The following is a 22,969-nucleotide window of genomic DNA, read 5'->3' on the forward strand; positions in this document are numbered from 1 at the left end:
ATGTTAATAAACAAATGTTGGCTTGTTAACACACCAAGCTAACAGATAATATAATATCATGTCGGCACAGCTTCAATGTTCTGTAATATAACGTAGTATTCTGTTGTATTGAATTGAACTTTTGTAACAGCTCCTTTATCTGTTTCCTCCTCCATCATTTTCAGGCCTGATTCTTTCGCTGTTTTAACGTGTGAATTTGATTCCTGGAGATAAATCAGGTGTTTTTTGTTTTCTTCCTTTCTGCTTTACACCTTCAGCCAAATTACCTGCGACTCCTTTTCACAGACTTGTTTTCCCACGGTGGATCCATGACGATTAAGTCAAACTTTCTTCCATCTGTGTGAGAAACAAGCAGCTTTTTTTTTTTAAATAAAGAGAACAACAGAATATGGTTTCACTTGAATGATGGGAATCACAGAGTGACACTTGAATTGAGGGAGGGGCGGACATGTTTGTGCCACACTGGCTTTTCCCCCCTCATTTAAATGATGTTACCACAAACATGCAGTGACTTCAGCTGGAAGGCATTTTGTTATTTTTCAGGCCGAACATATTTTTCTCAGAACTGTTTCTGACGTCGTACTCACAGTGGACTAGCGGTTGTATTCGTGTGAAATCAGACAGCAGGAAGGATGCGTGCTGCGGTATCACGTACTCCTCTCCCATCAGTGTAACCACTGTGGCCTGGTCCGCCCTGTTCTCCGTCACCCGAGAGAACAAGTCCACATGTGACGTGCAGCCACCCTCAGCGACAAGTGACTGGACATGTTCCTGCTCCTCGTCGTCCACCAGAGGTAGCTCTTTAGCCATTTCACAAAGAGCGGCCAGGCTGCACTCCTGGACAGGAAGTGGCTCTTTAACGGTGTCGGTCGCTCCGTTCAGATAACCCAGGGATCGGGAAGAATCCAGCAAGGACTTGGTTCCTTCGGAGACGACAGACCTGACCTGCATTAGAACACAATACAGAGATGATTCAGTTTGGGTGGTGAGATAAACTGAAAATACAGAATATATTATATATTATATATATCAAGATTTCAAGATTTTGCCAGGGGGTGTTTGAAAAGCATGAAATTAAACTCAGTCTTGTACTTATATGCAGGCCTTGAGTATTTGATTACTTTGGTTTACTTTATACTTTTACTATACAACATCTAGGGGCAAATATTGCACAATATTGCAAATATTGCGCAATATTGCAGCGTTCATGAAACAGATGCTGCATTCAATAAACTGAAACACATTGAGAACCTTATAAACTGTTGCACAATGGACCTGGCTGCCTACATTACCCACAGTGCAACTGCTCACAGCTCAGTTGGAGATTCACGTAGAAACATAACTGGAACTGAAAAGTTTGATTTTCTCGAGGAAAGTTGTTCTTCGTGTGGCTGATTCATTTCAGGGGAGGAGACGTGCAGCTCGGACTTAAATTTACAGAACGAGAATCGACCTACCTTCTCGTGGAAGATTTGTGAATCAATTTCCCCCTGGTTGAGTTCGCTGTGTTTTCTTTTCCTTTTCTGGAAATAAAAATGTGTTTACACAGATGAATGGGAAGAACAAGAAAAGAGCAATAAATCCATTTTTTTTAATGAAAAATAATACTGCAATATGCAAATCATCTAAATGCTACAGTATGATTATAAATCACTGCACCTCAGTACAGCACATGCCCAATAACTTATTGTTCTTTCTACTTGTATATATTGTTGTTTTATGTCCGATGCACCAACCACACCAAGTCAATTTCCTGTATGTGAAAATATACTTGGCAATTAAAAAGAATTCTGATTCTGATTCTGATTCTAAACCTTCGACTATTTCTTATCCGCACTCATAACAGAAACATCATTGTTACTGTCGTTTTCATTTTAGGGTCTTTTTGGAGGTTTTTCCTGCCCAGGCCCGGATCTAGAAGTGGGCAGATTCCCACCCAATTGGTCAACTTTATTCTGGGCCAATTGAATCTGCCAATCGAAATTAATTGGTTGAATTGGTATTATTATACCATGATGTGGTTGAATTTCCTAATGTGACACCTTCTTTAAAACTTGGGGAAACTCTCAACACTAAGTCCACTGTGTGAAAAGGTGGCCACCCCAAATTTCTAATTGCCCCCCCAATCTGAGCAGCCTAGATCCGGCCCTGTTCCTGCCATGGTAACCTGAACTGGGATTACCCGAGTAAAGCACATGTATTCTTAACTGGATTACTTCCCAGGACTGATGTGAAGTCATGTTGTGGGTTCACGACCATCAGCCATTTTACCTTCGGTGGTTTGTTTGCTTTCTGCAACATTTCCACGTGTCCCGCATCCACAGCTGCGGCCTCGTGGCTCCTTAACATCTGGAACCACTGGCTCTTAAAGCGACACTGCACGTGAGTCCGTTCACCGTGTTTCCAGCGGAGGCAGCGCGTGAACCCCTGGTCGATGAGGGCGCGTGAATCCAGCACGCAGCCGTGTTCGCTCTGCGCCAGCACGGACATGGAGAAGCTGCTCGGTTCCGCTAACAACGCCCGGATGACTCTTACAGCTGGAATCTGCCCCACCTCCAACTGCACTGTCCCGGTTTCACATAAACAGAAGTGTCCCCGCACGACTCGAGTTCTCCGGAAACGATACCGAAAGTCAACAGCCTCTCGCTTGTATTTGCGGAAAGAGAGATTTCTGATGTTGGTCCCTAATGGACTTCCGTAGAAAGCGTGCTGCGTTCGTGTGAACTTCGTAAAACTGAATATCGGCTTGAGTAACAATCCAATTTGGGAGTGTTGACGCGTTTCTCCAACGACTTCTGTCAGATTTTATGTTTGTTTATTTATATTAACGTTTTATATTGTAATTCCCAGCTGTACTGTATTTTAAGAGTTCGGGAAATGTACGTGTTTTTTTACGTGTGTTTGCGGACGTGAACGCAGCAAGGAGGTATACTAGGGAATGTCAACAAATGCTTCAGTTTGCGGCTAGTAAACACAGACACAACTTCGTTGGCGTCGCGCTGAAACTTTCTAACGACACATGGACTCCAACATGTTCTTGGTTACGGGGCCGAAGAGACGGATCCGTGTCTGCGACTGTCGCCTCCAAACCTCCGCGGGCTCCTCCAGCCAGGAGCTGGAAACCTCCGGGATGAACTACCATGACTTTCTGAGACTCCTGTCCAAAGTAACGGTTCTTTACTTTACTCTACTCACTGGCTGTTTGAAAGATAATGTCACTTTCATAAATATCAGGCTGTTATTATAAAACCTAACTATTTATTTACACTAGATAGATAGATGGATAGAGGGATGAATAGGTAGACATATGTATAGATAGACAGATAGCTGGATAAAGGGATGAATGGATGGATAGATAGATGGATGGATGGATGGATAGATAGATAGAGGGATGGATAGAGGAATGAATAGGTAGACATATGGATAGATAGACAGATGGATAGAGGGATGAATGGATAGATAGATAGATAGATAGATAGATAGATAGATAGATAGATAGATAGATAGATAGATAGCAGAGGGATGGATAGAGGAATGAATAGGTAGACATATGGATAGATAGACAGATAGATAGATAGATAGATAGACAGACAAATCCTGGCGTTGAGACTAAGTGCTGCTGTCTGTTGTGTTTGGGGAAGTGCGGGAACCGTCGCCAAGGTCTGGGGGGGGAACAGGGCGGCTTCACTCCCTAGACACCACAAACAGTGGAGGCAGGTAATGCTGTCTCCAGAACTAGAAAACACATGATCTGTAGAAGTGTAAGGTGTGACCGCAGGACTTCAGAATATGAGAGGACATCACGCACAGTTGTTGAATTGATCGACTCTGAATTTCTCCCTGGCCAAGCTATTCAATAAATATTTCATCATAGGACTCCTGAACACTTCCTTCACTGATGACAACACCACAGACACAGATTCTAATGGCGTTCTTAATGCTAATTTGGTTGTATGAGGAACCAATCGAGCCGTGTCAAATGAAAAAAGCTTAAATTTGAGTAAAGACGTCTTTGATTCATGTTAAAAATGTCTGTGAGACATTTTAAGGTTTTTGTCTCCAACAAGGATCTGTTTTTTTTTTTTTAAATGTGTGTAAAACCAACTCATTTCCCTGCTCTTATCATCTCCCTTTACTTAAATATTATAAATATTATCGAGCAACCTTTTTTTATTTTTATTAATCAATCTGATGATTATTTTAAAGGGGACATAGCATGCAAATTCCACTTTGTTAGTGCTTCTACAGGTTAATGTGGGTATCTGGCATGTCTACCAACCCAAAAACTCTGGGGAAAAAACACTCGCGCGTTTTGTTATAGTTCCTCTAAGTCAGAAACGTCATGCTTGAGCGACTCGATTGCGCTTCCTGGGTATTGTTTCGTAACAAGGAACTGGAAGTCTCCCTACATGGTCTTGGCCCCCCGTCCCCCGTCCCCCCACACTCGTTACTTCCGGGTTTACACCGGAGGCAGAGAGGCTGCGAGGCAGCGCAGCGCCGTTCCCAAGCACGCAGCCGGGCTGTTCACACGGACAACATTTCTCCGCTGGTCAGCCCGCGATTCACTCACATGTGGCATTTGTGTGGATCGTTGGGACTGGGAGGCTGCAGCAGCTGCTTGGGAGCGACCGTCGCTCTCCCCTGCGTGAGCTGGAATTTGTGTCAGCGCCACACAGCAACAGTGTGGAGGACTTCCGCAGTGTTCAGCACTACTGTAACCCCGAACCCCGACATTCAACGGGTACAACAACAAGCGGAGAAAGCAGAATCGCGGGCTGACCTTATATATACAGTCTATGGGGCTGACCAGCAGAGAAATGCTCGCCCCGTGTGAACAGCCAGGCGGCTGCGCGCTGAGAACGGCGCTGCGCTGCCTCGCAGCGGTCTTCCACACTGCCAGCTGTGTGGAAGACTTCCGCAGTGTTCAGCTCTACTGTACGCGGGTTACAGTAGTTACGCCGGTACAGAGGTTACAGTAGTTCGCGGGTACAGTAGTTACGCCGGTACAGTAGTTACGCCGGGGTACACCGGACGCGAAGCGCCGCTGCAGGCAGCGCACCGCTTCTCCAGCACGCAGCCGCCTGGCTGTTCACACGGGACGAGCATTTCTCCGCTGGTCAGCCCCATAGACTGTATATATAAGGTCAGCCCGCGATTCTTCTTTCTCCGCTTGTTGTTGTACCCGTTGAATGTCGGGGTTCGGGGTAAATGATGGTCTTCATAGCCCCCACCTCTCTTTCTCTCTCTGTCTGTCTGCTTGTGTGCTTGTAGTGGATGGGCAGAGGGGACATTTAATTATGTGATTGGGAAAATTAAAACTCCAGGACAACAAGGGAATACAAAGTATGGGATGCATATTTGATAATTTATATCATATAAAATATGTAATTTATATCGTTTAAAGTCATGGGGGGAGAGGGGGGAGGGGGGAGCAGGCTCATTAGCATTTAAAGGAACAGGCACTCAAAACAGGTCGCTCTGTGGAGGGCTGTTTTATACAGGGTAAAAAGGGTGCTGTTTTATATGATCCTTGTGGTATTTTGACCAAAGTATGTTACAGACATTTCATTAAGACCCCAAGGAACCATATCAACTTGTGGTAAAATGGGCATGCTATGTCCCCTTTAACAAGTCATTCAATACATTGTCTGTTTTTTCATACAGAAATTTCCAATCCGTTCAGATGAAATATTTGTGGTGGCTACTACAGATAGAACGGCTCTGGATTCTGACAAATTTGGTGAGTAAATCGGCCTTCATGGGTTTCCACAAATTATAGACGAGAAAATGAAACAAATACATTTTAAACTTTAGTAATCTGGTCCTCGTCGTTAACCCGGGTTTGACGGACTCTGTTCTGAACTTGCTGTGATTATTTATGTTCCTTGTAGAGGAGCTTCAGGCTGGCTGTACCCTCTACTTGCTTCATAAGCTGGACCAAGATCTCCCCGCGGCGATGGAGGAGCAAATCACGTTTGTACCACATTATGACACGTTGATCGAGGGCGGCCTTTATGAGTACTACGATAGTGAGGGCCAGACGTCCTTATGTAAGCACTTACCTGTTCTAGTAAGCATGCTGGAGATTGACAGAGAGCTTAAGCTGCACTGCATCTTTCCTCACTTTGATTCCTCTGTTCATTTTTCTAGCGTACACACTTGCTGAGCTGATCGACAACTCTCTGTGGGCCACATCGAAAAACACAGAAATGAAGACAATAGAGATACGAATGGTTGGTTGTGGAGTTGCACGTAACTTTTTATCTTAAAGGAGACATATGGTGCTTTTTCACTTCTTCTGTCCTTGTCAGAACCTAGAAACTGTCTGGGTGGAAAGGTGAGTAACACAGCGCTGAGGGCGTGGTGGCAACGCAGCCTGTTATTGTAACAGTGATTTCCATTGTGTGAACAGTGGAAATCAGTGAACAAAAGTGAACAGTGAACCAAAGCGCTACACAAACAGTCCGCGAGTAAGTTCTATTGGTCTTTTTGTGAATGTCAACACGACATGCCCACTTCTCATTGGCTGAGGGGCGGGACTTAAATAACCACCCAGGTGCTGGGTTTGATGGCGTGGCAGCTTTTGATTGGTTTGGGGCGTGATAAACAATGTCCCTCTATACTCTCTTAACACAAATTTTAATTATGTGTTAAGAAGATTTTAATATGAGCATAGTATGTCTCCTTTAACTTTTTTTATTTTAATGTCATTCATACAGTTGAATGAAATCTCAGAGGCAGACAATTATATCGGCAAAATGATATCTTTTCTTTATTTTCCAGCTTTTTGATGAAAGTCTGGGGAAAGCTGCCATCATTGCCTTAGATAACGGATGCGGGATGACCTCACAGAAGCTCAAAGAATGGGCAGTGTACAGATGCTCTAAATTCAACAGGGCGAGTGAAAAGTACGTTCGGCCTGATCCCGCCCCTCGGAGTCTCAACAGTGATATATCCTACTTTGGAGTTGGAGGAAAACAGGCAATTTTCTACATCGGAGACTCGGTCAGGGTAAGTCTTTCGTGATAAAAGTTAAGAGTGCAGCATTACTACATTTGTAAAGCTAGTAACAAAAGAAAAGCACGTGGGCTTTGCAGCAGGATTTATATGTTGCGTTCTTCCTGTCTTTCACCAGATGATCACCAAACCAGTCGGCTGCCCAGATGTCCATGAGCTGATTTTGTCAAAAGAAGATTTTAAGAGAAAAGAACAGAACAAGGAAGATATTTACAAAAGCGTCATCAAAAACAGGAAGGTAAACATTCTTTATTTTAAATTTTTGTAAGCGTTTCGTACTTTGATTGAAAATGAAGATGATCATGACTTGCAGTTCTCTGTGGTAACATCTGTGACGCTTCGTCCTCCTCCTGCAGCCCGGCGACCCGTCACACGTGATTAAAGACGACGAGCGATTCCTCCATTCCTTAATCGCTGAGGAACCGGGGAAGGAAAGCTTCACAGCCGTGGTCATCACGGGGATCAGGCCGGAGCATATAACCTTTCTGAAACAACATTTCAAGGTGTTGACCAGACAGCTAGCGTGAGTTATTTCACCCACATCCTCCACAACGATAATCCAAAGTCTTTACAAGCCCCAACTTCTCTGATTTTCATTATTTCATGTTAAAACGTTTTTTCCTTTGTTTCAGTCACACGTATCACTATTACATACATGGAGTCAATGGAAATGACCCAAGCAGCAGCTTCACAAACTCCGATCATTCCAAAATTGACATTCAGGTAAGGCTGTTGGTCTTAAACAGTTTAAACGGCCTGTTTAGGGGAATTCTTACCATTCGCCTGTTGTCTTTGAATCAGGTCACCTTGCGTGAAAAGCCACTCAAATTACCCCATGTGGTGAATCTCCGGGAAATCGATGACGACATGCAGACTCTGTACATAAAAGCGGCTGCAGACACGTTTGAGTTTAAGGCCGCCACTGGAGTCGACACCGGCAGAGTGGAGGGAATCATTCGCTATCATCCCTTCCTTTACGACAAGGAGACATACCCAGAAGGCCCGGAGGTGGCGGAAGGTATTAAAACGTTGTTAAATAGTCAACATACTTTGATGTATGACAGCTTTGGATCAAATTGTAGATTTTATCCTCTGTTTCTTCAGCACCTCGCGATGAAGAAGATGAGATGAAGGCAAGAGGCAAGAGGCCGATCTTTGAGTGTTTCTGGAATGGACGCCTCATACCCTACACCACAGTACAGGAGTAAATACTTTCATTATTGTCTTTCATTACATTTTTTTAACCCTTTTAACTGTGAAAGAATTGTTGTACAACATGGATTTTCCCGGCAGGAAATGCAGGATTACGCAAAAACTACTGGATGCATTACCATGCAGGGATGCAGAATCTTTATCTCTCGTGGCCTCATAATCTCCAAACTGAATTGTTCCACTATTAATTAAAGAAAACCTCCTCAACCCATGAGCTGAACCTTGTGGTTTTGTGCTGATTTAGATCAGTTTCTCCCACTGCTGCCCCTCGCTGCTTTGTGTATATGTTTACTGGTTTTTGTCATGTCTCGTTGTTGCAGGTTTGACTGGTGTGCGTGGAAAGGAGCCAAAGGAGCAAAGGTGCCCGAAGATTGTTACGGTCGCTTTTCAGGAGTGCTCTTCACTGACGACAAATTCCAGGTCACGACGAACAAGCTCACCTTCATGGACCTGGAGCAGAAAGTGAAGGGCAGGGAAACTATCTTCACGCGGGTTGTTAACGGACAGGTGATCATACACACATATTTTCTTTTTCTATCGGAAAGACAATGAGTTTGTGGTCAAAGATCTCTTGGTGCAGCTTCTTTGAGATAAAGTGGTGAAACCTTCCACAGGAACAAAGAACTCACATACAGACGCAGTTCACGCAGTGGCTAAAAAACTGTCACGAGAATTTGGACAAGCAGGTGAAGTTCCTCAGCTTCGGGAAGTTCGTAACTCGACCAGATATGACCCCGAAGAAAATGCAGCATCCCTGGGCCACGTTCTCCGCCATCGAATGGGACGGCAAAATATACAAAACAGGCCAACTGGTGAGCCTGTTTTTTCTCTACATACTGAAAGTGTATTCTGATTGTTCTGCACTCTACCTTGTATCAATGCTTACTCACATTTTCACACAGGTGAAGTCTCAGAAAACGCAGCCGATCATCCATGGCACCGTGGTCCAGTTTTTGCTGTATGGAGATCATGACAGAGACGTCTTTGCCACAGGAGGACAGGTTGAAGTTCGTCTGGTAAGGAAGGAAAATGTCTACAACGTATTACTGTCATTTGTTCCCCGGTCTACACTACTGCAGATATTATTTGAACGTTTTTTTAATAAAATCTCCACACAACCTTGTTTTACAAAATATTTCCACCCAAACGGGAACACGCCTGGAGGTGGAAATACCTGAGAAGAACATTGTGGTCCAAGTAACATTGGGCGAGGCTCCTTTAATCCCCACTGATTTGGTGCAGTTATGAGTCCTAGCAGGTACAAATGTGGAAAAAACAGTATTTTGTTGTTGTTCTTCTTTCTGGTGCATACACACAAAGCAACAGTGGGAATTTGCTCAGTGAGCTGCGACGTCATTGTTTCCCAAACTTATTACACACGGACGCACAGAAACCAGAGTTTTTGAAAAATCTCCATTTTTGGAAGGTGTTTTTAAAAAGTCTTTGTTTTCATTTTGATTCTTATTTGAGTTTTACTATTTAACATGAGACAAACGAACAAATTCTGCTTCCTAGGAACCCAAATCACTTTACAACAAGAACAAGATCATACCCATTTTCAGGATCGACAAGAACGCCACGGACGAAGGCATCAAGAAAAACATTGAAAATGACCTCGGCAGGTGAGTGAGCAGCGAGAGGAAGCGTTCCGCAGCGCTGCTCTGACACCGAAATGTTCATGACAAGCTCACATCGATAGATTTTATTCAGGCCAATCAATAATTCGGTCTGGCTCTAGTTACCGTTTCTGTTTCATTGCCTTCATGTTGTATTTAATGCCGGATTGCACCTAATCAGCTCAAGTACATGATTGCTTGGTTCCAGGCTTCCACACGAGCTGAAAGTGATCTGGCAGGAACCTAACGGATGGCCACAGAATGGTTTTTGTCCAGCTGGGACTCCCTTAGGTAAAATATTGTGTCGCCTCCTCATCTCGCCTCTTCACACGCACACCCCAGTCATCAGTTATAACACCGAAAAGTTTGTTTTGTGTTTTACTTCAATATATCAGGGCCACTCAGTGTTGAGATCATGAACAAAAAGGGAGAGGTGATGTCGAGGATGCCAGCAACAAGCCAGGGGACGGTGATCAGACTGAGCGTCAAGCTAACAGTGCTCAAGAACGGTAAGATCGTCCGTGTTGCGAAAGAGAGAAATGTTCCATCACGCCTGATGAGTTGAGACCCTCCATCACACGGATCCCAAACGAACACAAAGCGTCAGACATCAAACTCTTAATCGTTTCAAGTCAAAAGAGCTGCACGGAATTACACTCACTTTTTTCGTCTTGATTTATTCCCTGGAAAATCTGTGAAAATGTAAAAAAAAAAACACTTATCTAACCTTGGTTATCAATGAGCCCTCAAGTGGGAATGTCTTATTTTGAATATTATTATTGGGGTTAATGCTGTAATTGTCCAATCAGGTTTAATATTGAATTATTGGGGTTCATGTAGATGTCTGTACTGGAAATAAACATGTAAATATAAAATTCTGTAACTTAGAGTCACCTTCATTACTCTTAAATAGCTCCTCTTCTTCTTCTTCTGACGATTCTTCGTCGTTCAGCCTCTTCGTGTGGAGCTTGTAACCATGTTTGTTTCCTCTTTCCCACGTAGGTCCTGAAAAGGCTGAAGAGGTTCTCAGTTTGGTTGCCCTGCACTCGGCGAGGTGGGGTTTCGGGTTCAAAAAAATTGGTACGTTTCTTTGTATGCGTCGTTATAAAACGAATAGAAAGATGAAATGAAAGTATCATTTGTCATTGTTGCAATCATTTCACCTTTGGCAGAGAGATTAAATGACCCGGGGAGTTACACGCTGTCCCTCAACACCCTGTTACATGACACCAGTGCCACAGTCTTCGGAGGCCGAGACCTTCCAAGCTCCAAAATCAGTTTCACCATCACGGGTAAGGAGCGCAGAGCGTTTACTGTCCTGTTTGTCATCCTGAGTGAGAGCCCTGATCTCACACACCTCCGCTGCTTGTCTCCTTCTCAGCGGGGACAGCTGAGGCGTTTGTTTTGGGCGAGATGAGCTCCACTCTTCATGTCGGTGTGCCATTTGACATTCCCCTGCAGATAACAGATGGTTATGGAAACTCCACAAAGCCTCTTCCCAGTCTCCTGCCTGAACTCGAATGCAGGTGGGTCATTATATCCTCGAGGGTGGGGTAGTGATCAGTATGTTTGTCAGTCTGTGGTTTTGTCTGTAGTACATTTTGGTTTTTTTCTGGAACAGAACTCAAACTGTTCTGAAATTCTTCTGGGATAGTTGTTGTTGCTTTTCAGCTTTGTGAGAGCGCTGCCATCTGATTGGTGGCCAGAGGCGTAGCTTCCACGTACGTCTTATCAAATTTGTTACTAACGCTCACTTGGAAAATATAAACTTGTTTGATTTCAGTGGTTAAAAATTAAAGGTCATGGTGACCTCCTGTGAATCTGTAAAAAACACGAATGTCAGGACTTGAATTGCACTTGTGGGCGGAGGCATACAACTACAGAGACGTTCTAGAATTCTCTAGTCTCTAGTCATGTTTTTTATTATTGTCGGAAATGTTCTGATTGTGATTGCAGCGTATAATCTGCTCTTTCCAGTTTGGTTCAGGGAATATGTCATGTTTGTATGTACTGTTGTTTTAAATCCCCAGTTTTTTGTGTTTCCTTTCTTTTCAGAAGATGACTCATAAGAAAGATGAACCTTCTGCATATTTATGTGTATATAAGATTACGTGCACATGAATCTTTTATTATAAACTTGACATGGTTTATTAATAATCTCATTATGTGGCCCTTGCTGTGACATTATCATTGTTATCATTCAGGGGCCTGGAGGTGAGTTTTGCGGCAGTGGACTGCAGTGGGAGCAAGTTCATCATCAAAGGTGTCAAAGCAAGAGGAAAGCTCCTGAATAACCAACCAGTCAAGGTGAGAAGAAAACCCACATGCTCTCTTTTCAGAAGACCACACTCTGTCACAGGGGTTGATAGAAAAGAGGACCTCCATTTTGCTCATGCAGTAAAATCACAGCTCATATTACAACACAAATAAAACATCACTTCTCGAGCCCGGGTCGTCTCCTGTTGACTTTCTCCATCCTGCGTCTTATTTCGCAGAAATACGACCTGAGAGTGACCCTGACCGGCCTGAAAAACCCCACACAGACCATCAAGATCAGTCTGCTCCCCGGTACGAATGCATTTATCAATTCAGTTAGATTTGAAGTCAGCTGTTCATTATAGGAATCCGTGTGCAGGAATCATTTTGATGCTAGAGATGGTAACTTTTTCTATGATATAACAATGATGCAATCCATGTTGATTTGTTAATGAACATGATTTTCTTTTTTAATCTACACTTGTAAAACTGCATCTTGTCAAACTAAAGTAATTGTTCATAATAACAGAAGATAAATCTTTATTTAAAAACATGTCTGGTGTGCAAAGGGCTTTAGAAATACAGTTTTTTTTACTGTTTGGACGACACCAGTCACAGCTATTTATCTACAAACATTTACACTATACTTTATACAAACAACTTTCTTGAAATGCATTATAATGTTTTCCAGGTACTCCGCATACTCTCCATGTGAAGACAGACGACAATCCAATCGTGGTACAGAATGGAACCGCTGCCAGGTTTAACGTGGAAGTTCACGACGAGGCTGGAAACATCACCACTCACCCCAGGCAGATAGTTCACTGCCAGGTGTGTGTGCTGTTGTTGCTGGGAAAGTGTGTGTGTGTGTGTGTGTGTGTTAAGACTCACCCTTATAAAAATGCAGGATTAGCACATGCACTTTACAGTTTTTACTTTTAGACACTTTTTTATTTCACTATTAAAATGTCTCAGGTTGTGCTCATAGTGAAAAGTCGTATCTTTATCTCTCTCTCTTGAATTGAATAATACCGTTTGATTAAACATGGATTGTTCAGTGTGCATTTTGATTTATCCTCATCCCTCCCTTTGTGCACGTCCAGGTTCCGGGGCTCACGCCGACAACGGTCGACTACAGCAGAACAGGAGCAGGTCAGCTGGTGACAAAGCCCATAAACCTGAAAATAGTCAGGGGTGAACCTCAGAAGCTGAGAGTTCAATTTGAAATGCCTGTAAGTTTAAAAAACAAACAAACAACACCCTAAGTTTTCTATTTAGTGTAACGTTCTCTAAAACAAACACTTTATTCATAATGCGCCCACCTCTTTGTTTTGCCAGAGTCGGAGGAATGTCGAGTCGGTCGTGAGGGAGCTGACTGTGATACCCAGCACCAGAGTCTCCCAGATCATGGTCTGCAGCCAAAATGATGAGAGTCTGGTGCTGAGGAGCGATGAGAAGATCGAGTGGCTGGCTGGAGGCTCACTGGACAACCTGTTCTATAAGCTGCATGATGAGGCGGGCAGAGTTGTGCCCATCACGACGGAAATAGCTTCTATGATCAAGGTGTGTCTGACGCTGCATGACGTGTGGTCTGTTTACGTATCCTACCTCAAACATGGAGGACGCGTCTCCACTTCCTCCTGCGGTACAACAGTGATCTTGCTCTTTTTACGCCATTTGGACACTGACCCTGCGTAGTAGTGATCGTGTTTGACCAATCAAAAGGTCAGTCTCAGCTGTCAATCATTACCTCATATTTACAGAATCAAATAACAAATTAAAACCAAACTTAAGGAAAAATGAACACTTGAACAAACATCATCGTGATAAGAGCTACTCAAAATGACAGAAACCATCTAGTGATTCTGTCCTTCAGATAACTGGCACCATTAATGGGTTATTTAACGTTTACTTTGACTTATTAGTCTGGTCCGTGTGCCATCCACTAACACCGAGGAGGGGGGATTTATGAATAATGCTGCAGCCAGCCACCCACCCACCAGGGGGCGATGATCAAGATGATCTGGCTTCACTGTTGGGGAGCTGTCATGTCGTCCATCTTTATACACAGCCTGTGATCCTGTCAGATTATGGAGATGCTTGTTTTTGTAAATGTCAGAGGAATTCATTTTTTCGTAAGAAGCTGCAGTAAATCAAGTATTTATCAATAAGCCTCATTGTTTTGTATTTATTTATTTCAGGTTAACTGGACGAATCAAGTTGATCTCAAAGACTTGGTGCTGGGGAAGCTGCCAGTCGCTCAGGTGCCCACGCAGGTGCAGGAGGAGCGTTTCTACCAGGTCTCTTACCAAGACCAGAGCGTGACTGTCTCCTTTAGCATCGTGTAAGCACAAACCCAACTTAAGACAAACTGTTTGCTCAAAGTGAATTCAAACTCTGAAGCTCACTCGAGCCGTTCTCAGATCCCCTCTGTTTCCAGTCTTGATGCTAAGCTAAGATAGCGGTATCGCCTCATCCTTGCGTGTTTCGTTTGTAGACCTCGTCCAGATGAACCAGCAAAATTAAAGACGACTCTGCTCAACGACACAGTGAAGCTGGGGGAAACTCTGTCTGGAAACATCAGTGAGTATGAACCTTATCACACAAGGATCAGATTTTACTCCGATATGGTTTCACCCAGGACAACACACTGCTTTTGTTCTACCTGATACAGACTTGGAGCTTGTGGACAAGTACGACAATGCAACCAGGACGCTAACGGCCACATGTGTGAACGACTTGAATGTGAAAGCCGAGGGTCTGGACAAAGAAGCCGTCACCTTTAAGTGGCGGGTGAGAGATTCAAGGATTTGTTCATGCCAGAATTTTCCTTTATAAAATACTAATAATAAAAATAAACATTATTTATATAGCACTTTTTAAATCAAGGGTTTACAAAGTGCTTTGACAGCAAAGCGACAAAAGTAAATATGAGAAATAACAATCAACAGGATGCGACAAGGAGACCAGACAACCACGTTTAGGTGGTCGGAAACATGGTGGTGTTCAAATTAATTTTATAAACATAGAGCTGTGACACATGAAAACCTGAGCACATTAAAGAAGTAATATGACAATAAAAATAAATGAACATGTGAAATAAAAGGTGAAAAGAAAACGATAAAAACAGTAAAAACACGTCATCAAAATGTTTACTTACAAAACTTGATGATAATTATAAACTATTTATTATTATTATTATTATTATATAGCACTTTTCTTTTATATTTGATGCTTCAGGTGCATATAGGGATGTCACTTTTCCAACTGTCAAGTTTGAAAACAATTTGATTGACGCATGATTTGTTGGAACATATTCAAATATAAACCCTGAGGCTTTTCTTGCTCAAAACAACATCACATTAGTGGCTAACTTTACTGATGGGGCAAGAGGCCCAGCACTCATAAGTTAAGCTGATAGTGAGCGCCCTCTGCAGGATCTTGAGGCAAACGACTTCAGACTTTTGAATGGGTGTTTGACTTTCGTTTGAAAAGGGACAGTGTGTGAGAGCGGTGACGTAAACACTCTCACTCTGTGTGTTGCTATCAGGAGAGCAGCAGGTCTGTGGATGTGACGGGAATCTGTTTCCACCGTGGGACCCCCGGCATTAAAAACCTGCTCTTCACGTACCAGACCTACACGACGTATCAGATCGTTAATGTGGCGGCTGGAGACCCTGCAATGCTGAAACTAGTCGGTGGACCTTCGCAGGTAAGAACAGGTTCTAATTGGCTCATAGCTCTTTTAGCTCTGCAGGTTGTTGTCATAAATTAAATCTTAAATTTTACAAATCTGCTTATTTTTACTCTGTGTGTTAAAACTATATAACATGATTTGTAAAACTTGTTTATTCTGTGTTCACAACTACACGTGTGTATGGATTAAAACGTTTTTGTATTTATAAAATATGCGCAGGCTTGTAACTAATGGAGTCAGAACGGCTATTCTGGAAAAGTTTATTTTTACAGCATGTTTAAAACAACCACAGTCGACCGAAGTGCTGTAAGGGAATTAAAATATGAATGTGAAATATATATAAACAGAAAATAGAAAAGCAATAAAACGTTAAACATTATAAATATGTGAGAATTTCAAAGTTTCTTCCGCAGCAAACTTTGCTCCATTCCAGTAAACGTCGTTGAGTCTTTCTCCGTCTCTCGTAGTTACTGAAGTGGCAGTTTTTAGATATTCGGGCTCTGAGACCCAACGAGACCCCGACTAAACATTCAAATCACACCTCTTCTCTACGTACAAGCCTTTGCAGGTGATTAACGATCACAGCATCCCCACACCGTTCCTCATCCAACTCGTCGACGAGTGGGGAAACGTCTCCACTGACAAGAGGGTCGTCGTGGTAATGAAATCTTCTCCATCAGAACTGAAGGTTAGCGTGACGAGGAATACAAACGGCCCATTTACACTTTATAAAATGTCACTTATGAGTAATCTAACTGGAGAAATGTCATGAGATCCTGTTGTTGTTTTAGGTGTCGTCAGCTGTTGTTTCACAACCAGTGGATTCAGAAGGGAAAGCCTCCTTCACTGTTAATAGTGTGAGCGGTCAAAGGTGAGTGTCACCTTTTGACATAATAGAAAACTGTATTATTATGATTATTATCATATTATTACAATAACAGGATGAACTAGTTCATCAGTCACTTAATGCTACCCTGTTGTTCCACCAGGGGGTGCTATCAGCTGGACTTTAACGGTTCCCTTAACAACAAACTCATCCCTGGTCCAACAGTGAATCTCACTGTTTTACCTAATCCCAACAAACCTGTGTGTCTGACAGTGGAATACAGCACCGCCGCCAGGTTTCCTGCCGGAGGAACTTTCCCAGGTTTGTGTTTGTATCTGTGGTTTGTGTTCTGACGCAATGTGACCGGTTTCACGTGGTGCAACAGGCTTAGAGTGTGTGTGTGTGTGTGTGTGTGTGTGTGTGTGTGTGTGTGTGTGTGTGTGTGTGTGTGTGTGTGTGTGTGTGTGTGTGTGTGTGTGTGTGTGTGTGTGTGTGTGTGTGTGTGTGTGTCCAGTGTTCTCAGTGACTGTGGTGTCCGATGAAGGAAGCCCGATGACGACTTTTAACCCAGCTGCTGTGACCATGTTGCTGTGGGAGGGAGAGGCCTCAAACAGAAGACCTCCACAGACAGTCAGTGCTTTACTAACTCGGGGACTGACACCGATTTTAACTTTCCATCAACTAATGCTTGTTGAAATACACTCTTGTACTTCTCCTCTGTAGCCCACTGAGCTGAAGTGTAGTAAACCCATGGAGAATGAAAGGAAAGACTGTTTTCACTTTAGGTAAGATATCTTAAGTTTCAGGGTTAAATCGGTCGAACCCGACCCCATAAATAAACTGTTTATGTTAATTATAAATATAAATACACATCTTTTCTGCAGTGTTTGTTCTGTAAAATAAAACAGACTCTACCTATGATGTCTATCATCCAACAAATCAATCGGTCAGGCTCTAGATTTGAACTGAGAAGATTAAAACAGATGTGATGTCTGCGGGGTAAATATGTATATTTGTGTTTAACTGCAGGGATAAAAAAATCCCAGAAACCGCTGGAAATCACACCGTCCAGTTCTCTCTGCTCATCGACCAAACAAACTTCCTGCTCAGCGATCAGGTCGGTTGAACACAAAATCTATCAAATCTGTTTCTTCCTGACAACTTCTCAAACACTCCAAGCTGGGAGACTGTGGCTATCGTCCATGATCCCTGAGAGAGGAGACTGACTTCAGCTCTGTCTCGTAGATCCCTATAAACGTGGTGGCCAATCAGCCCGTCAAACTGGCGCCCGAGTCCCAGCCTCCAGCTCCAGTCGTTTCCTGCTGCAGGGACGTTAAAAACCGAACACTGGTGCAGGATATGACTCTGAGGATCATGGTAAAAAAAAAAGAAGAGCCTAAGGATTTCAGTCAGGCGACAAATACCAGCTGATAAACCACTAAAATGTTGACTTAATGGTTTTCAGGACTCCTACGGAAACCCAGCAGGGAAGGACCTGGACGGCAAACTGGTGGTTTCTATAACCAACTGTAGCGGTGATGGAGCAAAACCCACTCCTCTGTTTGATGGCAGAATCAACAGATATGAAATTAGCCTGGCGGAGGGACAGGTCCACTTCACCGTGAGTAAAGCCACGTTCCCACTGCACAACTGGCTCAGTCACCAGTTCACACTACTTCGATCTTCCACCGGGAGAAATCCCCAACTGGGATTATCTTATTTAATCTTATCTGAAAAACCCCTCTGATCCCCTCCACTCCATGCAATTAATGTAAGCTGCACTGAGTTTGTGTAACTCTCTCTCACCGTTGCTGCTTGTTTTCCCAGATTAGACGTGTGCAGCGTAAAAAATCAGGGAGCCCCTGACACCATATTTACCGTCACCACCTTTAACCAGTCCTGCGCTCTGATTAACTGGAGTAAGATATTCAGCCTGTTAGAAATCTAGTCGGCGACCGCCCATCCAAGCTTTTGTCTTCTTGGTGATTGGAAGACTCTTAACCGCTAATCCTATGACGAGATTATTTTGGCGTCTTCCAGGTCTCACTGTGCTCTTACTGTCCACAGAGGTTGGCCATCATGGAGAACAGCCCGGGCGAGGACGGCAGTGAATACACCCTCCGCTTCCAGCCGGACGTGCCACAGGTTCCCACGCCCCTCGCTCCGTTTGAGCTCACCTTCCATTTTTACGACGGTATAACAAACTTCATTCATTAACAAATCTGTGCAGCGTGACTGAACGAAATCTGACACTTCACATGTGATTTGATTTAACTCACTTGCCCTTTCGTTGTGTTTTGTATTTGCTGAGGTTCTGGGATTAGCGTCTCTTAATTATACATCAGTACCTTTTTAATGCAGTGGTTGATGATTGCATGATTCAAAAACTGTCATTCTGCAAAGACGCAGTGCTGTTAAAGTTTCTAAATGTTGCTTTTTAGTTTTTTAAGAGCAGATTTTATTTTAAGAAAGAAGAAGACAAATATCTGAAGTCTGGGCAAACAAAACATCATTTCTAATTTGCTTTATTTAACCTTTTTCTTTTTGTTTTTTCATTTCAGATGCAGTGAACCAACAGAGAGTGTGTGACCTGCTGAAGAAGAAAGAATCTCTCAGTTCTGCTGTTTCTGTTCTGAAACAATTGTTCGATGGTTACTCTGAACTCCTCAATCTGTTCACAGGTACGATTTCTACTTCCTCGGTTTGTTTTAAGTTGTTAGTTTGAATCAAAGACTGTATATAAAGATGGACGACATTCCCTAAAAGTGAAGCCGAATCACCTTTATCACCCCCTGGTGGTTGGCTTGTGTCTATTATTTTTGTCTCTAATTGAGAGTCCTCTTCTGAAACCAGTTCAACGCGAGACTGCGAGTATCAAAGTGGCCGACCAGAGAGAAGTTCTGAAGAGGCAGAACGTGACAGTAACAGAATCTGTAAGATGACGGTTCCGCCCACACTTTTCCTTCGGATCCCTTCTACATACATTTATCCTGAGATGATATTTCTATATGTTTGTATTTTTTGCAGATTCCTGCTATTGACCGGCTCCTGACAGAGAAGACCAAGGAAGCTTATGGGATTCGGACTGCCGCCAAAAGAGTCTGCTCCATTCGTGACGACTTCAGGGGGCAGCAGGATGTTTTGGGAATGGTAATGTTTGCTCTTTTGTATCTTTACAAAAACATATCAAGTGTGTAGAGGCTATCGTTTGTTATTTAATTCGTACTCTTTGCTTTTTTGAATGCAGGTCGGTCACTTGGCCTACGTGCAGGACGACGCGGCAGCCAGAGTCATCTCCTGGCAAATCAGTGGTGACATGGACTGTGTCGTCACCGGGACGACAGAGGCAGCTCGGAGGATCTACGACGACACTCGGGGCCGGCAGCAGGTCATGGCCCTCGACAGCGTGCTTGTGCCACAAATGAACAGGTAAACTTCTTTCAGGTTATTTTCTTAACAAATAAAGTTGAAGGTCGTTTCTCCGACGCTGAAAAGGTCAGTTTGACGGTTTGGTTGCAGAGATTTAATTCTGCATCTGAGTGTTTTTCCATCAAGTCCCAACACCTTCATCAGTCGTTTGAGTTTTGTTGTTGGCGTCTGAGTAGCTTCCGTGTGTGTGTGTTTGTTTGTGTGAGTGTGTGTGTGTGTGTGTGTCTGTGTGATTATAGTCCAATGTGAGGCTTCCAAAACAGTAATTTAAACATCTTGTGCAGCTCCTTCTGTAACTAAGCAACACACACGCACCTATAGTGAATTCCTGCTTTCATTTGTTTACCTCAATATAAATTAATAAAGGGCAATAAAAAGTTTAGTGTTTTATGATACAAGACTTCATGTAAAAGTTATTTATTTCTATTTCACTATACAAATAATGGTGATGATTATTATCATACAGGAGGAAGTACAGTTTCCTGCTCCTGGTGACAGTTGCTGTACTTAAAGGATCATCCCGTCAGTGTTTACTGTTTCAGCCCATTCCAATGAATGAAATACTTTACAATACAACCAGCCATTTAACAAACCATGCTGTACAGGTTTAGATGTTTTAATCTATTTTTCGTGCCGTTCACAGCTCTGATTATTTAGTCATAATGTAGTTTTGTTGCTTAGTAAAACTGTTTAAGTGCAGATTGGTTTAAATTGTGTGTAACAGTTATCATCATTATTAATGTGGAAGATTTCTTTATTTCTCTAAATCTTTCTTCTTTAATTTATTTTATTGGGCCTTAAAAATGTGTGAAAATTGTCAAACACGCCCATCACAGTATCTGAAAGCCCGGAGTTACTGCCTTCATACATCTTGCAAAGTCGTCTCTGCAGTAATCTTTCTTTAACATCTGAATTTCCTGCAGACCGCTGCCACACATAAGAAACGGCCGCAGCCTCTTTGAGCCCCGTGGGAACCCGGTGTTTGCCAGAGACCTCCTGATTTTCCCGCGGGACGAGGAGAACTGTGCCATCGGTGAGTTTTCAGTCGTAGATTTCTGCTGCTCAGTGAAACGTCACTAACAGTTTTTGTTTTTTCAGTGCAGACTTATTAAAAGAGTACATGGTTTCTATTCGAGGTTCCCACGTCTCTTTGCCCGTTGAGCTTTGGGTAAATGTTTCCACCTGGGGTCCAGCGTTCTGGGGTTTGAGGGGTCCCTCGTTAGGGGCCCTTCCACTGGAGCAGAAACTGGGCCTCTTGCACCACATTAAAATTATAATTTTTTTATGTAGTGATGATTTTCTTTTGAGTAGATAAAAGTGGGTTCCGCCAAATCATTCAGATTATGTATTATTCATTGCTTAATGTAACATAATTGTCAAGCTTGTTTACAGGGAAACATAATTTTTTTTTTCTTCAGATTTCAATGACTTTACATTGTTCTTGTCGTATAAAGAGTTAATCATAGACTGTAAATAAAGATGGACGACACGTCTCCACTTCCTCCTGTAAACAAGTTGAAATTCTGAGTCTTTAAATAAAGTTTTCTGCTCACTTTTCAGTGTTTGCAAACTTCCTCAGTGACACGATTCTGATGGACGACCTGGATTCTGCAAACGACTACAGACGGGCGGTGAGTGACACCCACTGACAGAGCAGCAGCAGAATAGAACCGGCCGCTGGTTATTGATCGTTTTCAAATGTGCTTCTGCTTTCAGCTGGTGCAGAAGAAGATCCGGTGTCCCACCATTCTGACCAGGCAGGGGGACAGGATCAGTGCCAGGGGCAAGTTCGGCGGCACACAGAACAGATGCCCGCCGATTACCTCATTAAAAGTGTTCGGAGCCCCCCTCCCACAGCATTTCTACACTCTTCAAGAACAAATAGGTGACATCTCTCATGGGTCCTTTTCAGACATGAACTTATTGTTTTTTTTCTTTCAGTTTTGAGTCTGTCGCATGTTAGAAACTTGATGGAAACATCCACTCGCTCACAGTCAATCCTCCTGCTGCGTCACACAGGAGACTCTCTGGAGATTGTCCAGAGATTATCCGGAGTTCAGTGCACGTCTAAGAGCAGCTATAGTCTTGTAATGCCTTTTATTTTTTTGGCTGTGTTCACTCGGCTTGTGCTTCAATTTCTCTTTTCCGTTTTTTTTTTATTTCTTTAACTGATAGACCTGCTCCGTCAGTACCGGACAGCTGTGGAAAAGAAAGAGAAGGCAGAAAAGGATCGTGACGACCACTCGAACAAGATGAAGTCTCCTGTCATGATAAAAAAGCAACAAGACAAGGAGACGAAAGAGAAGCAGCTCGAGGAGATTGAAAGACAACTAAGTATGTTTGTCCGCCTGGGAGAAAAGGCAGAGAGTAAATTGCAGGATTTTAATGATGATTTCTCATTGCTCTTTGTTTCATCTTCTAGACTCTACAACCATGGGACCCCAGAGACGCATGAAACGGGGTCTGGAGGACGCTGCCGGGCCTCTGGACAGCATCGCAAAAAGAGCTAAATGAAGACTCACATAAGAAATGGATTAATCCAACCTGACTTGATTTTTTTATAATAATTTTATTGGTACCTTTATTATTAATATATATTTTTTTTATTTGGGGTCAGTGAAGTCGCTGTTTTTAAAAGTACTAATTTGTCTTCTTATGTTTGTTTGTGTGTGAACAAAACTTGATTTACAAAAGCATAATGTGTGTCTTGAGAATATCTTTTTATATTAAAGAAGTTCTGTATTTACTAAGCTCTCTCTTTTTCTGTGTCATCATTTCTGCTCAATAATAACTAAGGTGGAACGCACATTGTAAATATAAAATCTGGGCACGCATTTTACGCACGGGATAATTGCGGTGGATTTTGGGAACAAAGACCATCATTATCCAAACGTAGGCGTCCGGAAATCCTGTAGG

At 42.9% G+C, this 22,969-nt stretch overlaps 2 protein-coding genes across 3 annotated transcripts in view; one reads left to right on the forward strand and one right to left on the reverse strand.

Moving 5' to 3' along the window:
- mettl4 (methyltransferase 4, N6-adenosine) overlaps positions 1-2,679 on the reverse strand; it is a 25,640-nt gene extending 22,961 nt beyond the window's left edge. Inside the window, exons 1-4 of the mRNA XM_035142622.2 lie at positions 2,272-2,679; positions 1,458-1,523; positions 588-945; positions 267-336 (exon numbers count right to left, since the gene is read on the reverse strand). Of these exons, the coding sequence (XP_034998513.1) occupies positions 267-336; positions 588-945; positions 1,458-1,523; positions 2,272-2,490 (713 nt within the window). The 5' untranslated portion in view covers positions 2,491-2,679. The remainder of the gene's footprint in view (positions 1-266; positions 337-587; positions 946-1,457; positions 1,524-2,271) is intronic.
- On the forward strand, positions 2,652-22,803 carry smchd1 (structural maintenance of chromosomes flexible hinge domain containing 1). Of its 2 annotated transcripts, none has more exons than XM_035142618.2 (46): positions 2,652-3,166; positions 5,665-5,740; positions 5,892-6,050; positions 6,151-6,233; positions 6,784-7,011; positions 7,136-7,255; positions 7,374-7,540; positions 7,650-7,740; positions 7,819-8,035; positions 8,122-8,221; positions 8,550-8,736; positions 8,844-9,041; positions 9,132-9,245; positions 9,745-9,851; positions 10,054-10,136; positions 10,241-10,354; positions 10,848-10,925; positions 11,018-11,137; positions 11,227-11,371; positions 12,050-12,152; positions 12,341-12,413; positions 12,793-12,932; positions 13,205-13,333; positions 13,440-13,664; positions 14,303-14,445; positions 14,599-14,684; positions 14,776-14,894; positions 15,652-15,813; positions 16,358-16,486; positions 16,590-16,669; positions 16,788-16,945; positions 17,139-17,254; positions 17,348-17,409; positions 17,654-17,741; positions 17,870-18,001; positions 18,090-18,245; positions 18,692-18,818; positions 19,186-19,305; positions 19,478-19,557; positions 19,652-19,774; positions 19,872-20,053; positions 20,977-21,086; positions 21,614-21,684; positions 21,770-21,938; positions 22,229-22,387; positions 22,476-22,803. In XM_035142618.2, exons 1-46 carry the CDS (start codon positions 3,020-3,022, stop codon positions 22,565-22,567), a joined length of 5,868 nt encoding a protein of 1,955 aa, XP_034998509.2. In that variant the 5' UTR covers positions 2,652-3,019; the 3' UTR covers positions 22,568-22,803. The 2 variants fall into 2 exon arrangements, with proteins under 2 accessions (XP_034998509.2, XP_034998510.2); XM_035142619.2 differs by having other exon boundaries at positions 3,028-3,166; positions 5,892-5,973.
- The last annotated feature ends 166 nt before the right edge of the window (positions 22,804-22,969 follow it).

This window comes from Hippoglossus stenolepis, chromosome 19, assembly GCF_022539355.2.
Source record: "Hippoglossus stenolepis isolate QCI-W04-F060 chromosome 19, HSTE1.2, whole genome shotgun sequence".
In the NCBI taxonomy this organism is placed as follows: domain Eukaryota; kingdom Metazoa; phylum Chordata; class Actinopteri; order Pleuronectiformes; family Pleuronectidae; genus Hippoglossus; species Hippoglossus stenolepis.

Coding starts and splice junctions, on each gene's coding strand:
- smchd1 (XM_035142618.2), top strand. CDS start 3,020: ATGGACTCCAACATGTTCTTGGTTACGGGGCCGAAGAGACGGATCCGT. Junction 13,665..14,302: donor AAATAGCTTCTATGATCAAG/GTGTGTCTGACG, acceptor TATTTATTTCAG/GTTAACTGGACGAATCAAGT. Junction 15,814..16,357: donor TAGTCGGTGGACCTTCGCAG/GTAAGAACAGGT, acceptor TCTACGTACAAG/CCTTTGCAGGTGATTAACGA.